The sequence below is a fragment of the Dama dama genome, chromosome 8, assembly GCF_033118175.1.
Source record: "Dama dama isolate Ldn47 chromosome 8, ASM3311817v1, whole genome shotgun sequence".
Taxonomy (NCBI): domain Eukaryota; kingdom Metazoa; phylum Chordata; class Mammalia; order Artiodactyla; family Cervidae; genus Dama; species Dama dama.
The window spans coordinates 22,575,711-22,591,650 of NC_083688.1; the positions used below are offsets into that span (position 1 = coordinate 22,575,711).

A 15,940-nucleotide genomic window follows, 5' to 3' on the forward strand; every position below is an offset into this window, starting at 1 on the left:
CTATACCAGTAGGAAGTGCTTAGTGCACTGCTTTATCACTGGCTGTCGGCTAGGTTTCTTAGGTCTGCCTTTCTCTGTCTCTTTTCCCCCACCCCTTAATTTATGGTTTCTTATCTATAAAAAATTGGAACTGAACTTGATTTCTAAGATTTTATTTAGCTTTTGAAGTCTCCCTTACATAAATGTTTGTTAAAGATTGGAAGTTTATAATTTCAAATAAATAAGTTACGTAATTCTCAAAAGCCTGGTTTGATTTGCTGAAGGTTTTACTTGGCCAAACACAGTGGCCGACAGCTCACACTCCAGCATCACATGGGCTCTGCAGACCTCAATGCCACCTTCTATGGACCAGTTAAAAAGGTAAATGTTAATAGTTTGGGCATATTTTTATTTAATAACTTAAAATTAGTCTATAGAACTGATGAGTGAGTTTTGTTGATTTTGGTAAATTATTTATTTCTCTTCTTTCCCTTCCTGTTTAAAATATTTAGAAGAAGGAAACATCAGCTTTGATTCTTTACTTCTATTCCTTCAGTTGGTAACTTCCTTTGACATTATGAAGACTATGCCAGTAGCCTTCCTTATGGAATAAGTAATATAGTTTATATGTTTTATTTATGCAATTAGACTTGAGAATTGCATAAGATAATAAAATGCAAGTTGATTTGAGAGCATACAAAAACCACGAGTCCCTTTTCAGAATTCTCAGTCTCCTATAATCCTTATTTCCAATAAATTGAAATCAGGAAAGCTAACAATTAAAATTTGTGAAATCTGCAAAATGTTGCCAAAGTGATTATTTAAAAGTTAGCAATACACTAGTAAATTGCCTTCATTTAAAAAAGTAATTCCTTTTTTGTATGTAAAATTGTGAGCTTTAATTTACTTTCATTGCTCGGTATAAATCAAATCACAGTCATTTGCCTTAAAATGGCAAAATAATAAAAAGAGTTTAATCATTGAAGAAAAAAATACCTAAGTTGTTATCTAGGCAGCAGGTAAGTTTCATTAAACATTTTAATTAAAATCTTAACTTTTATATTATATTGTAACACCAAAGTTTTTTTTTGTAATATTACTGAAAATGCCTACAGTTATAAAAAACTACAATATGTAGTTTTATATTTAATTGAAGTGGAAAATATTCCTTCTTAGAATTCATTCAGTTGGATTACGTTTAAGACTGTTACATGTTTATTTAGCTGTAAGTGGGAAGGTCAAGGATATTAAGGAACTCACTCAGCTTTTAATTCTTGGTTGCTTGTTTCTGTTTTAAAGGAGCAGCTTTTTTCTTAATCATGTTAGCTTCTGAAGTTTTATTAAACATATAAGTAGGTTTTGAAAGATAATTCATATGTTAATTATTGAGGACTAAATTTGTACTTTTAAATCATAGAGCAGGCAGTAGGCTTTAAGGATGACAGAAATTACCCCCTCTCCACCCTATGCTATTATTTAATCTCTTACAGTGATCAGATCACGCAAAAAGAAACCTAACCCTACTACTTTGGGTGGTAGTATAATGGCAGTGATATCTTAAAAGTGCAGTATTATCCTCGTGTGTCCTATTACCATAAATTTTAGCTGTAAATAAAAGGAATTATTGATTCGTTACTTGTTCAGATACATAAGCGTGTTCATAATGGGAAGAAATAAGACAGTTCCAAATAAAGATTGTGTGTGGTTTACACACGTATATATACATATACACTTTTAAAATAACATTTCTTTTTTGTGTAGGAATGAGTCCTGTCGTTTTGCTAAGGCGGGTTTGGGCATTGCAGAGCTTATTTCACAAACATACTGATAAAGTTATCAGAAGATAATTATATCTTGGTTCTATTTTTATGTTTAAAAATTAAACAGGAAGATGGATCTGAAGTTGGCGTTGGAGGCGCACAAGTAACTGGCTCTAATACACGGAAGCATATATTGCAAGTCTCCACTTTCCAGATGACCATATTAATGCTCTTCAATAATAGAGAAAAATACACGTTTGAGGTATGGGTTGGTTGTGTGGATTTTACCTTGTTGTGTTGTTACTTGAGTCTTTTTTGTTTGAATAACCTAATGTAGAATTATTATTGAAAAGGATTTGAGTAATAACCTTTCAGAATATAATTAGAGAAAAATGTATAGCGTAAAATTGGACTGTGGAACCATGAAGCTATATGAAGGTCATAGGCTTCTTGGGTCATGTTTCATTTGGTTTTTTAAGTCAACTTTGTTGAGTATTAAGTTTTATATAATAAAACATAACTCCATCTAAGTTCACAGTTTGATGAGTTTTAACAGATATATGCACCTCTGTAACAAGCATCATGAAATCAAAATACAGAATATTATTTTGTTCAGTCACTGAGTTGTGTCCAACTCTTTTGCGACCCTGTGTACTGTAGCCTGCTGGACTCCTCTCTCCATGGAAATTTCCAGACAAGAGTACGGAAATGGGTTTGCTCTTTGCTTCTCCACAGCATATTCCTCACCCAGGGATGGAACCCACGTTTCCTGCATTGGCAGTTGGATTCTTTACCACAGAGCCAGCAGGGAAGTCCCCATAGAATATCCTCCCCCAATTTTTATACTCTGTTGCAGTCATTTCCCTCACAGTATCTCCAGACCTCGTCAGCCAGTTGTCTACTTTGTATCACTGTAAATTAGTTTTGGCTTTCTAGAATTTCATATAATTGGAATCACATGATACATATCACTTTTGTCCAGCTTCTTTTACATAATCTAGTATTTTAAAGATTCATCCATGTTGTTGAGTGTATAGTTTCAGTAGTTTATTTTTTTATTGCTGAGTGATACTCTGCTACATGGATCTGTTATGGTTTCTTTATCTACTCACCTCTTGATAGGCATTTTGATTGTTGGGTTGAATTTAGGTTGTAGTGAATAGGCTGTATGTTTAATTTTTTTTTTTTTTTTGCACTTTGCATTACTGTGCTTTGCAAATCCATTTTTTAAAAATGATTATTTTTTTAATTGAGGAGTATAATTGCTTTACAGTGTTGTGTCGTTTCTGCAGTATAGCGTGAATCAGCTATATGTATACATAGATCCCCTACCCCTTGAAAGCCTCTCTCTCACCCCCATCCCACCCTTCTAGGTCATCACAGACCACCGAGCTACCAGGCCCATCCTGGAGTGATTTTAATGCTTGCCATTTCTACCAGCAGTGTAGGAGGGTTCTGGTTGCCCCACGTCCTCTCCAAAATCTAATATTCTGTCTTTTAAATTTTAGCCATTTTAGCTAGTGTGCAATTACACCTATTCGTTGTGGATTTAATTTCTTACCTTGACTGCTAATGGTGATGAGCAGTTTTTTGGTAATTCACATGCCACTTAATGTGTCTTGTTTGATGAGTTCTTTGTTCGTATAACTTTATTGGGTTGTTTAAAACTTCTTTATAAGGTTTGGATACAGATCCTTTGTCACTTCTATGTGCTGTGAATATTTTCTCACAGTCTGTTATTTGCCCTTTTATTTTCTTAATTTTACTAAGAGCAGAACTTTTTAATATTGACAAGGTCCAGTAGCCACTGTTTTATGATTTGTGCTTTTGATAGTCTAAGAAATTATTGGCTGGTGTGTGGTTTCAAAGATGTTCTTCTACATTTTCTTCTAAGTGATTTATAGTTTTAGCTTTTTACATTTAGGTGTATGATCAATTTCAAGTTAATTTTTTTGGTATGGTTATAGGCAGGATTAAGAATTATTTCCTCCACCCACATATATTCACTTGTTCATTCAGCATCATTTGTCAAAAGCACTAACTGTTCTTTTCTCTGAATTACCTTAGCCCCTTTATTTAGAAAACATAAAGTCAGTTGACCATATGTATGTATTTCTACACACATCTCTGTTTCATTAGTTTCTCTGTCCTTTTGCTAATTTTATACTATCTTGATAGTGTCCACTTTCTTTTTTTAGAGTAACTATAAAAATATACATTTCATTACTTTTTTTCTCCCATTAAGTCATGATTTGATTGAATTACATTCAGTTAGTCTTTTCCCATATGTTTAATGAGTAGGTTGGAGTTTAAATGAGGATCATGTGATATTTTTAAATGAAAGATAATGAATATTTTAAAAGCTGTAGAGTTACTGCCATATTTATACTTAATTGAAAATGAATTTTCAGATACAGGTGAACATTTTGGAAGTTTTAAATTTGGAATGAAGAGCAATTAAATTCTAGGCCTATTTTAATACTCATCTTCATATTCCCTCTATGTGATGATAATATAGTTGAAAGGTAACTATTTTTACGTGATAATACTTCAGAGAAATATTTTGAAACCTTAGTGTTTTAAGTCAGTGGCTAAGCCGAGAAATTTTGCTCTTGTAAATATCCAGGTGTGTATTACCTCAGGAATAACTTTAATTTCCAAACACAAAATTGTATCAAAATTGTATGTGATTGAATCCTAAGAATATTGATTTCAAGTAAGCATTAAGTACCTTACCCAAACATTGTAAAGCTTTTCAGGCAGGTCGAATTGAATTATATCTAACAGCTTGTATGTTTTAGTCAGGAGCTATCATGGATAATATATTTTAAACAAATAAGCTACTTAATAAATGCTAGATTTGGTTTTCAGAGTCCTGCTTTATAAAGAGCTGGTAAAAAATAATGGGATAAATAAAAACATAAATGCATTTTCTTAAACCATTATTGGAATTGCTAGTAATTTTAGTGGTTCAAGCTTTTCTCCTTCCCTGTCTGGTTGGGATCATTGAGGCTAACAAGAAGTGATTTAGATAGAAGGAAAAATTAAGTAGAAAATTACTCTAATATTTTAAATTTTAGCTGTGTCTTACCAGAATCCTGAGCATACGTGGCATATGTAAAATGCCATTCGTATGGCTCCAAAACCTCTGCTTGCATCTCGAACCAGACAATGGTGAAAAGGCACACACATTCACACTGTGTGCTTATAGTCAGCTGCATAAGTTCTATTAGACAGCTATTTTGCAAATATCTTCACATATTAGAGAAGATAGTTAAAAGTATTTAATAATTATTAAATGAAGCTGATCTCTTCAAATATTCTTTCTTTATGAGTTCAGTAAAATAGAGTATTTTTTATTTAATGCTCCATAACAAATCTTAGCTTCATGTTGTAAAACAGCCACTAACAATTTGTTATCTTTTGTGGTTTCTTTGGGTTGGGGATTCAGGAGGGGCTTGATTGGGTGGTTGTGGCTTGGAATCTTTAATGAGGTTATGTTAAGATGTCAGCTGGGGCTTCAGTCATCTAATGTTGTCAGGACTGGAAAATACTATTGGTTTGCACCTTTTTCCACATGACTGGAAAGTTTGTTTTGGCTGTTACCAACCTTAGGGGGTGTTAGAGCCTCTCCATGTGGGCTTTACCAGGTACGGCTGTTTGATTGTCCTTGTATCCTAGTGGCTAACGTTCCCTAGAGTGAGTGATCCAAGAGACCCCGGTAGAACCTGCAGTGCCTTTATGATCCATCCTTGAAAATCACATATTGTCACTTCCTTATTTTGTTGGTCACTAACGTCACCCCTGATACAGTGAGGGGACCACACAAGATTAAAACGTACCAGGGTCACTGTGGGCCATCTTGGAAACTACCTTCAAAAGGTAGCATTTATTACAGTATCACATTTAATCCATAGTGGTCAGGCTCCAGAGACTTTTTCCTCTTTTTATATATTTTTTGGAAAGTAGTCCATATTGAGATTTAGAACAGCTAAAATACCAAAATATATATTTAATGGTAGTCTGTACCGTAGATTTTAGTAACTAGCATTTAATTTTTGAAAGAGGTATGGATATTAATACATGTTTTTCTGAATGTTCTTTATTAATACTTATTTAAAATTTCTGAGAATGAGACTAAAAGCTAATTATTGACAGTAGCAGAGTTAATGTCAGACAGAATTTGCATAGAAAATCATTAGACACCAGTGGTATTTCATCGAGAAATTAAATCATTATTGTGACATAACGCATAAAGGAAAATGATTGAAAGTACAAGGAGAAATAGGTAACTCCATTGCTACAGAACGCCCTCACATATGTACTGACTATACAATAAAAAAGAAGGATATTAAAGATCTGAATTAACACAGCAAATTAAAATTGAAAGTTATACTGGGAACTTTGAACCCGAAAACAAAATACACAAATTGTTCTTGAGAAATACCTTAGGCTGCATGACCTTATTACTAAAACTGAACTAGGAAAATACAAAAAAGATAAGGAAGCTATAGGTTATTCAAAATAAATATATAAATCTTAAATAAAATATTATTAGCAGGTTATATTCAGCAGTGTTTTGATATAATAATCCACCCTGTCCAAGTAGGGTTTCTTCCTGGAATACAGAGGAGTTTGTTAACAGAGAGCTATTGAAATTTTATAATAATAATAGAATTAACCGAATGCCTTCCATATTACCAGACATCAGTTCAAGGAGAAAAATCAGTGATGTCTACGGATGTACACAAAGCATATGAGAAAAGTCAGTCCTGATTTCTTATTTCCTGATGGTGCACTCTTGACCACCTAAGAATAGAAAAAATGCCTTAATGGCGAAAGGGTGTACCTAATGAGAGACCTAATAAGCAAGCAATAATTAGTAGTAAAATATTAGACACCTTCCCCTTAAGGTTTGGAATGATTTATACCTGCCTTTACTCCTACTGTCCAGCCTTGTTCTGCAGGTCCTAATGAACACACTAAAAAAGAAAAAGGAATGATATTTACAGATATCAAGAGTTGACAAAGTTTACAGACAGTATGATTGTCAAATATAATAGTCAACTAAGAAATTATTTTTTGAGAATTTGGTTGAAAAATCTTTCTATAAATCAGACTTGCTTTTAGTAAGTCCCTTCTCTCTGCATCAGAATTAATCGGAAAATGACATAAGAAAAGGGATATTTTAATAATCATAGTCGTTTTGGGAATCATTCTAACACAGAAAGTGTAAGACTTAGACCAAAAAGGCAGTAAGAGTAAAGACTATGGAAGGGTAAGTGTACCTGAATGAGAAAGCTATGTGTTATAAAGGAATTCGTTGTTTTTTTTTAAGTCACCTATAAATTCAGTGTCTCAATCCAAACCTGTAGATTTATTTTCTGTGAAATTTGACAGCTGATCTCAAAATTCATCTGGGCAAGAGAATGCACAAGAATAGGCAAAGAGGGGCTGGCGTTTGGAGATGGGAAAGCCCAGTAAGAAGGAAAGGAATGTGTCTTAATACTCAAACATAACTCAAAGTTAAAATTGTTTTTGACATGTGTGACTAAATAGCTCATTTAAACAGAGAATCCAGAAACAGAGTAGTATATACAGAAGTGTTTGGGATGTGATAAATTTGCCATTTCTAATAAATGGAATTGAAGTAACTGCTAATTCATTTGTGGGAATGGAAAGAGAGTAGTTCCATATGTCATATCATTTGCAAAATCATAATCATATTCCTCTGATCTATCATGATAATGGAGATTTGAGACTCTATCAAATTTTTTTGATGGAGCATGAATTTCTACCTAAGAAGGCATTTCTGGTTCTTTGACTCTGGTTAAACAATAATGTAGGTAAATAAGTCACTTTTAGCATGTACATAATAGTTAAAACTAACATTGTTTGTTAAGAGCACATATTTAATTTGCTAGGATTGACATTGATGTGTCTAAAGTATGCAGACGTACTGAGATCATTGGAAGCTAAGGAATGGGCATCATCATCATCATCACTAAAACTGACATGTCTCTCAGTCCTCACCTCCCTGTAGTCCTCTGAAAAAGCCTGAAACTATTCCTCAGAGTCTTGTGAAGGGACTTGGCTCCAGATCTGTTACATAGTCTAAATAACACCATCTTTATGCCCATTCTTCCTGAGCTCCATTTGAGGGGAAAAAACAGCCTTATACAGTGAATCAAAATGATACATCCCATTGTGAAGACTTGAGCCACGCAGTACCTGTTGATGTATATCATATACATGTACAATTCTCTTCCTGTCCCATTGACATAAAAAGTATACGACGAATTTACTGCTTTTCATGTTTAATATAAATTACGAAGTATTTAAATTTTTTTTCATTTGGTTATACAGGCGGTAAATATGGTCAACTTGGATTGTAAGTCTTTGATACTATACTTTGCTTATTTCTAGGAAAAAGTTGCTAAGCAAAGAGTAGTATGGATGAACTTGGGAGGAAGATTGTAGAGTATTTCTAAAGTGAGCATTTGTTTGTTGGTTAACACTTTATTTTTACTTAAATATTAAAGCAGGCCCCTACTAATCTCTGTTGGATGACATTTTTAGACTGGGCTTTATATCCCTGCAGGAAAAAACACAGCTTTTCGATGTTCTGGGACTTGGACCACCTTTTTCTCTAGTGTGTTCAAATAAGTGAGATTTTAGTGAAGTGTCAGAAAGTTTTTTGTTGTGAATTATTTCTTAAATGAAATTACCTCTCTTAACTACTGCCTGGTCAATTTGACTTACTAATTAACTAATTTAATCTTTCACACAGTCTGTTAATTCAGAGAGTCTGTTAAACTCTGTTAATCTGGTGAAATTTCAGGAAATTCAACAGGAGACCGATATCCCTGAAAGAGAACTTGTTAGAGCCCTGCAATCCCTCGCCTGTGGTAAACCAACACAGCGGGTCCTCACCAAGGAGCCCAAGTCAAAGGAGATAGAAAATGGTCACATATTTACAGTTAATGATCAGTTCACGTCCAAACTACACAGAGTCAAGATTCAAACAGGTATCTGAAATTATCTTTTTCTCTTAAAAATTACATTCATATTTTTTCTTAGAAGTTCTTAATGTTGAATTTCTATTTTTTAAAAAGTAATGTTTTAATGTGTGCTGCATGATACATAGACTTAAGAGATAAAGCGACTTTTATCATTGTATGTTCCTGTCAAAATGCAGTTGAATCCAAGTTCAGTAAGCATTTGAAAAAATAATTCATAGTGTGAACAAGTATTTATTTTCATATGGTTTTCAGCAAGTGAAATACAGTTTTATGAATGTTTTCTTATAAAAAATTGTTTTTAACTGGTTGAATTAACAAATAGTCAATGAAGTCTGTTTTTAAAACTGATTTACAAATTTTTCAAAATTGTGAGTTATCTATTTAAAATTTAATCTTTAGATGCAGCTATTTATATTTTGATAAATACTTGTTAAATTTCAAAACTTTAAAAACCCATATTATTTCTCTAACTTAAAAACAGAGATAACCCTGTTGTGAACAGTTTTTGGTTCAGCTTTTTTTAGGATGACAGTAAACATCCTGTCTATTGTATATTTAACAATGTAAGGTGTATATTTCCTGTGTATTTAAGAAGGCAAAAAGGCACTTGACCTTTGCTGAATGTTTAAAACTCTTAGTGTAGGTATGCTACCTAGTTTTTAGATGAGCTTCCCAGTGATAATTCGTCCAATACAGCTAATATATCTGTGTAATAAAACCATATTTTAAAATGTTAAGCATTTAAAATGACTTCAATTTTCTGATTTTTTATATATTAATAATAAAAGAGTCTTTTAAAATTTTTAATATTAAGTATACAGTTGGCTGCCAGAATACACTGATTCAAGAACTTTGTATATACACTTTAGTTTTTCTTTTTGACTCTAAATAGGATATTTTTTTCACAGCGAAGTGGTATCTCTTTACAGCCGTGACTACTTTGTTTATTCATTGGAAACCATATCATTGATCCATATCTTTGGGATACAGATGTATGTTAAAAAATAGAACAGTGCTAAAGGGTGGCTGTGGAATAAAATATCTTTTTCACTAGTGTAAGACATAAGACTGCAATTTTGGGCAGAGATAGGTTTTGGATTTCAGAACTTACTTGTATCTCAGATTTGGAGGATGTGTGGTGATACAGATCTGAATTACCTAGCCTCAACCTGCTTAATCCTAAATAAATGTCTTTGTAATTCAAGATTCTATCATGCCCAGCTAATATTGTCAGATAGTATTATGATTATCAAAAAAAGTCATCTTCATAAATTTTTAATTTTTGGTGTTAAGTATATAGTATATATGTGTGTAGTATTTTAGGTTTCATTAAAAAAGAAATATAGTTAAATGTGATGAAAAATTTGACTAGATGACCTTTTTTAAAGTTCTTTTCAGCTATCAAATTCCGTAAAGAAAAATGTGTTTCTTTTTTGAAATGGTACTTAGATTATCTTGGCTCTTACTGATTTTTGTGGAAGTGAAAATTTTCTCTCTGGTGCTAAGTATATTCCTCCTGATACATCTAGATACTTAAGTACCAACTTACGCAGCAAATATCCTTGTTATGCTTCTCTTAAACACATAATATTATGCCAGGCTCTGGGAGTGACCTCCGTCCTCACATTTTTAAAAACATAATCCACAGTCTTGGAGTATATTTATTTAGGTGACCAAATTTAGATGAACTAAGTGAGTTGTTAAAAAAATTTTTTTTCTCTCCACTGTTTTATGTATTTTCACCTCAGCGGAAAAAGTGAAAAATACTGTAATAGATACTCGATAAAATTTTGCCACGTTTGCTTAAGCACCTTTATTTCTACCTTCCCATTCTCCCTCTCCCTTCATGTATGTTTATAGTTCCTACAGCATTTGGACTTAATTTGCAAACATCATAACACTTATCCCTTAAATACTTGAGAATATACTTATCTCAGAATTAAGATTTTACCACAAAATGGTACTATATCAGACCCAGAAATAAATTAATTAATTAGAAATCAATTCCAAACATCTATATGCATTACCCATATTTTCATGTCCACGGTTGTCTCATTTTCATATCTTATTTTTTGGGTCCAGGATTCACTCAAGAGCTCCACATTACAGTGATTTTAAGGTTTCTTTAGTTCTATTTAAACCAGTGCCTCTATCTTTGTTTTTCCCCTTACAGTATGGAATTTTTGAAGAAAAACATTTTTCCTTTAGTTGAGCATTTTAATCTAATTTTATTCTCTGTTTTGTTAAGGTGTTGATTAACTTGGGAGAAGACCCTGAAAGTAGAATTCTTAACCAAGGAATTCTAATTAGAAATAACTGAATGGGCACACCAGAATGATCTTCTAAATTGTAGTCTGCTGTCTCATGGGTGTGCCCAGGCCTAAGTCAGCAATATTTTATGTGGTTCTTTGTAATATTTCAGTTTTTACTCCAGAAACTTCACATCTATCTACTAGTGATAACCAAGTAAACTGCATCAGTTACCGCTTTTCTGTCTCTGCTACTTCAGTTAGAGCAAGGTTATAAGAGAAAGAACTTTGATACTTAATTCTTGAGAAGTTGGCTTGAAGACTGTGGGAAATAACAGAGTAAGACTACTCTGAAAGAGTGGGATGTAGTTTGCATTGTTGTTCAGTCGCTCAGTCAGTTCCGACTCTTTGTGACCCCACAGACTGCAGCATGCCAGGCTTCCCTGTCCTTCACTACCTCCCGGAGTTTGTGCAAACTCATGTCCATTGAGTCAGTGATGCCATCCAACCATTTCACCCTCTGTCACCCCCTTCTCCTCCTGCCCTCAATCTTTCCTAGCATCAGGGTCTTTTCCAGTGAGTTGGATCGTCACATCAGGTGGCCAAAGTATTGGAGCTTCAGCTTCAGCATCAGTCCTTCTAATGAATATTCAGGGTTGATTCCTTCAGGATTGACTGGTTTGATCTCCTTACAGTCCAAGAGACTCTCAAGAGTCTTCTCCAACACCACAGTTTGAAAGCATCAGTTCTTCAGTGCTCAGCCTTTTTTATTGTCCAGCTCTCATGTCTGTGCGTGATTATGTGGAAGAACCAGAGCTTTGACTATACGGACCTTTATAGGCAAAGAATGTCTCTGCTTTTTAATGTACTGTCTAGGGTTGTCATTGCTTTTATTCCAAGGAGCAAGTGTCTTTTAATTTCGTGTCTGTAGTCACCCTCCCCAGTGATTTTGGAGCCAAATTATTTGGAGCTAAATTCTAAATTAATTTAGGAATTACTAAGATAAATGACAAGAAATTGTTGAATAATTGATGAGGTGTCCAAATGGAGTTTTGTTAAGAGACATTCTGGTGGTACTGTAAAATTTTTTTATTTAGCTTGCTAAATCTTGGCAATACATGCTCTTTTGTCCTCTTAAAGTCCCCACATTTCTCCCATTTGAGGTGTTTTTGGTGAGGCTTAACTTGAAGTCATATTGGTAAGATACTAGTTAACCTTTGGAAGTCACAAGCAGTGAAACTTATTTACTGATACTTTTACTGCTAACTATATGTGGCTGCCATTTTTCTTCTAGGAAAGGAATCATTCTAGTCTATAAAAATAAAATTGGTTTTATTATCTCGATAAAATGAAGCTCCTAATATTTAAAAAGAAAAATCTAGAATTATATATTCAGAGGTTGAAATTGGTTTTTTTAGGTTAAGGTTGCTTATAAACAGTTTTTCATTGTGTGTGTGAAATTTGCATGATAATCACATGGTAAATGTCTTTGTTTCTCTTTTAGTTGCTGCCAAGCAAGGTGAATCTGACCCGGAAAGGAAAGAAACAAGGCAGAAAGTGGACGACGACAGAAAACACGAGATAGAAGCTGCTATAGTGCGGATAATGAAATCTAGGAAGAAAATGCAGCACAATGTGTTAGTAGCAGAGGTGAGGACTCTTCCAGACAGCACTGATGTGGAAAAGGCAAAGTTACTTTAACAGCTTAAATTTAGGAAAGTACTGTTGTATTTTAAAATACAATTTTCAAATTTGAAAACTGTAGTCAATTAACACAGTTTTAAAAGCCTGGCACTTTCTTGATAGTTAAACACAGCTGAGCATCAAATTATGTGCACACCTTAAAAACAAACATGCTTGTAGTAAAGATGTAAGATCATTGTGAGGCCACTGACATAGTGAGGAAAGAGGTGATTAGGGCTGAATGAAGTATTGGGTGAAGATAGAGAACTGGATGAAGACAAATGGGAAGAGAAGTTGACAGCATGGGAAATGAAAAAGAGGAGCGGAAGATGACTCCTAGGCCCCTAGCTTGATTGGCTAGATAGAGGTTGGTTTCTTTAACTGAAAAGGGAGGGGGTATGTACTGCTGTGTTCCACAGGTCAGTTAAAATCATTTTTATAAGTTGACTTTGTATTACATGACAAAGGAAGAGAATTATGGGTCAGTGGTCAGTCAGTAATTTCAAAAATCATTTAAAAACTAAATCAAGTAAATATTTAATATGTGTTGGCAGTTAGGTGACTGATTAGTTTTCCCGTTTTCATTGGACTGGTAAGAGTGAGCATTTGGCGGCCGTGCCTTGAGAAGTAAATGGAGCTAAAACTACCAGGTGAATGGCTTGTCCTTTGGGATGCTGTCTTGTGGGAAAGGGCATGAAGAATAACACTTGGAGGATTATGTGTTGAGTTTAGGGCGTCTGAACATTTTTTTTCTAGATGGGAAGACCTTGTCTTGCATTTATAGTCTAAGGATAAGGAAAGGATGCTTAAAAACAAAAGGAAAGAACAGGGATGAGGCATAATTGATGTACTAAAGTCTAGAAAAAGAAAGGCAAGAGAATTGTGTAGAGAATGCACAGGCAGTCGATGTGTTAATGGATGCTACTGAACACCTCCTCCTGAAACCCAGGGCAGGATGCAGGGGTGGTTCTAATGAAAGTGGATACATGCTTGGATAAACAGGTTACGTGCAACGTGGTGGTAGTTAGAGGAATTTCAAATGAAAATGACTTCTTTTCATATGTAAAACAGGATGTGAGGTTATGGTGCTTGGAAACTTGCTATACTTGAATACTATAAATTTGTGTTATCAGTCTGTACCAGAGATTGGCAGTCTTTTTTTAAATGGCCAGTTACAGCATGAATGCACTCATAGATAAGAAATGAGGGTGGCTGTTCCAGGAAGAATAGATAACAGGCAGTGGGCTGATTTGCCTGTAGGGTGCCATTTGTTGACTCCAGGTCCACACAAATGGTATAAAAACTACAGCTTAGTAAAGAACGGAATAGTGGCTTTTGGGGTGTTGTAGAATGGATGCTTATGGGATAGAACCAGAGGAATCAGGGAGTTGAAGGTACTGTTGCAAGTGCATCCAGAGTGATCTTACATGAAAGAAGGAGGTAAGATCAGAAGGATTTAGATTCTCCTCTCTTCTGGTTCTGTTTGCTACTTACAACTTAACCATTTTTCTTCTCTGGCTTATTTTCCACTTTTGTAAAGTGAGACCGCCAACTTTGCAGAGTTAAGCGTATCAAATAAATATATATAAAATTGACATATATATAGAGTGCATAGTCAGGTTGCGGCTACTGTGCTGTAGTTACTGTTTCATTATTACTGATGTAACAAGACCTAGAATCCTGACCGCTGTTGAAGAAAAGAATACTAACAGTAGCACTTAACTGTGGGATGGCGCATTATCTGCATCACATCTGTTAACTCATTTAATATACACAACTTCGTGAGGTTAATAATTTCCCAAGGACCCAGAGCTAGTGAGAGAGCTGGAATTTGAGTCTCTGAATTTGGATAGTAACTTAGAAGGCATTAGATTATAGCTTCAAAGTGGTTAAACTATAGGGTGGTATAAATTGATAAGAATATAGTCCAACTAATTCATCTGTTAATCCACTTGAGCATTCACATCCTCATATGAGGATATATGTTCTAGCCAGCCACACAGGACGTTTTCAGTAGTTTCTTTTTAATTTTCATAACCAAATTACTGAAGTTTGCTCTGAGTCTTAAAATGGTACATCATTTCTTTTCAAAGATAATTGTTGTGTGTTTATATGGGGATATTTTTTGTTTCTGATTTTCTGATAGAAATTAGTTTATTTTTTAACCTTCTCTTTTAGGTAACTCAGCAGTTGAAGGCGCGATTCTTACCAAGTCCAGTTGTTATTAAAAAACGTATCGAAGGACTTATTGAGAGAGAATATTTGGCACGAACACCTGAGGATCGCAAAGTATACACATATGTAGCATAAAATGCGTTCAGAAACTTGATTTATTATTGGACTGTACTCTTCGCATGGACTGGGAAGTTCTTTTAAATCATTAAATATTAAGACGACCATCTCTTCTATTAAATTACAGTACATGTTCTAGACCATTCAGATCAAGCCTTTACTCCCTTTGAGAGTTTTCAACATCAATTGATTGAGCTTCAGGCTTTACAACGTTTATCCCTGTAGAGATCATCTTTACAGTTCCTCGGGAAAATGTGAATGTGCTGAGTTTTGTTTTCAATACTGTATGAAAACAGGAAAAAATAAAACAAAATTTAGAAAATACAGCTCATTAAAATAAAAATTGTTGGATTTCATTTCCCCAGGTCTTCAGTGTTCATGTAATTGTGTTTTTGTAGTGTTGCTTAGCACTTTGCACATTGTATAAGTTGGGTAACCATAATGGTAAAAGCAGTGACACGATTCCCAGTTATCTCGCTCTGCTTAAGGCATTTCTTTAGCTCGTCTTGTTTAATTTAAAGGTTTGATTATATACAGAGACCCAAGCATAAAATTTGAGCATGCTTTATTCTACCACTTGCACTTACTAATCTAATAGCCTTATGACCAGGAACCTTTGTTTTGGGCTCAGTACACACCCTGATTTGATTTTTCCCTACTGTAATTTGAGATGTCCCAAATTCTTAACAATGATTAGGTTTTGTTCTGCATTATTTCTAGAGAAAGAAAATATTTTAGTATGTATAAATTGTACAATAATTTTTTGCTGTTGTACTCACTGCTAATAGTGGATTGTATAGGGCAGTGTTTATTTCATTTATTGTAGGCAAACATAAATGAGTTTAGTATACACATACTCACTAATTCAAGTATGTCAGAGCACAAAGTTGGCAGCTGGTTATATTTAATTCAGCCCCTCTGAAAAGCACATGTGGTCTACACTTTGTTTCTAAAT

General features: G+C 34.2%; 1 protein-coding gene across 4 annotated transcripts in view; it reads left to right on the forward strand.

Moving 5' to 3' along the window:
* The window catches only part of CUL3 (cullin 3), a 97,224-nt gene extending 81,875 nt beyond the window's left edge, over nt 1-15,349 (forward strand). The window contains exons 12-16 of one of the 4 annotated variants that reach the window (XM_061148626.1): nt 264-360; nt 1,867-2,001; nt 8,581-8,767; nt 12,515-12,660; nt 14,872-15,349. In XM_061148626.1, the coding sequence (XP_061004609.1) occupies nt 264-360; nt 1,867-2,001; nt 8,581-8,767; nt 12,515-12,660; nt 14,872-15,003 (697 nt within the window). In that variant the 3' untranslated portion in view covers nt 15,004-15,349. Of the gene's footprint in view, nt 1-263; nt 361-1,866; nt 2,002-4,150; nt 4,205-8,105; nt 8,131-8,165; nt 8,232-8,580; nt 8,768-12,514; nt 12,661-14,871 lie in introns of those variants that run through there. The other 3 variants (XM_061148629.1, XM_061148627.1, XM_061148628.1) reach the window with 3 other exon arrangements.
* The last annotated feature ends 591 nt before the right edge of the window (nt 15,350-15,940 follow it).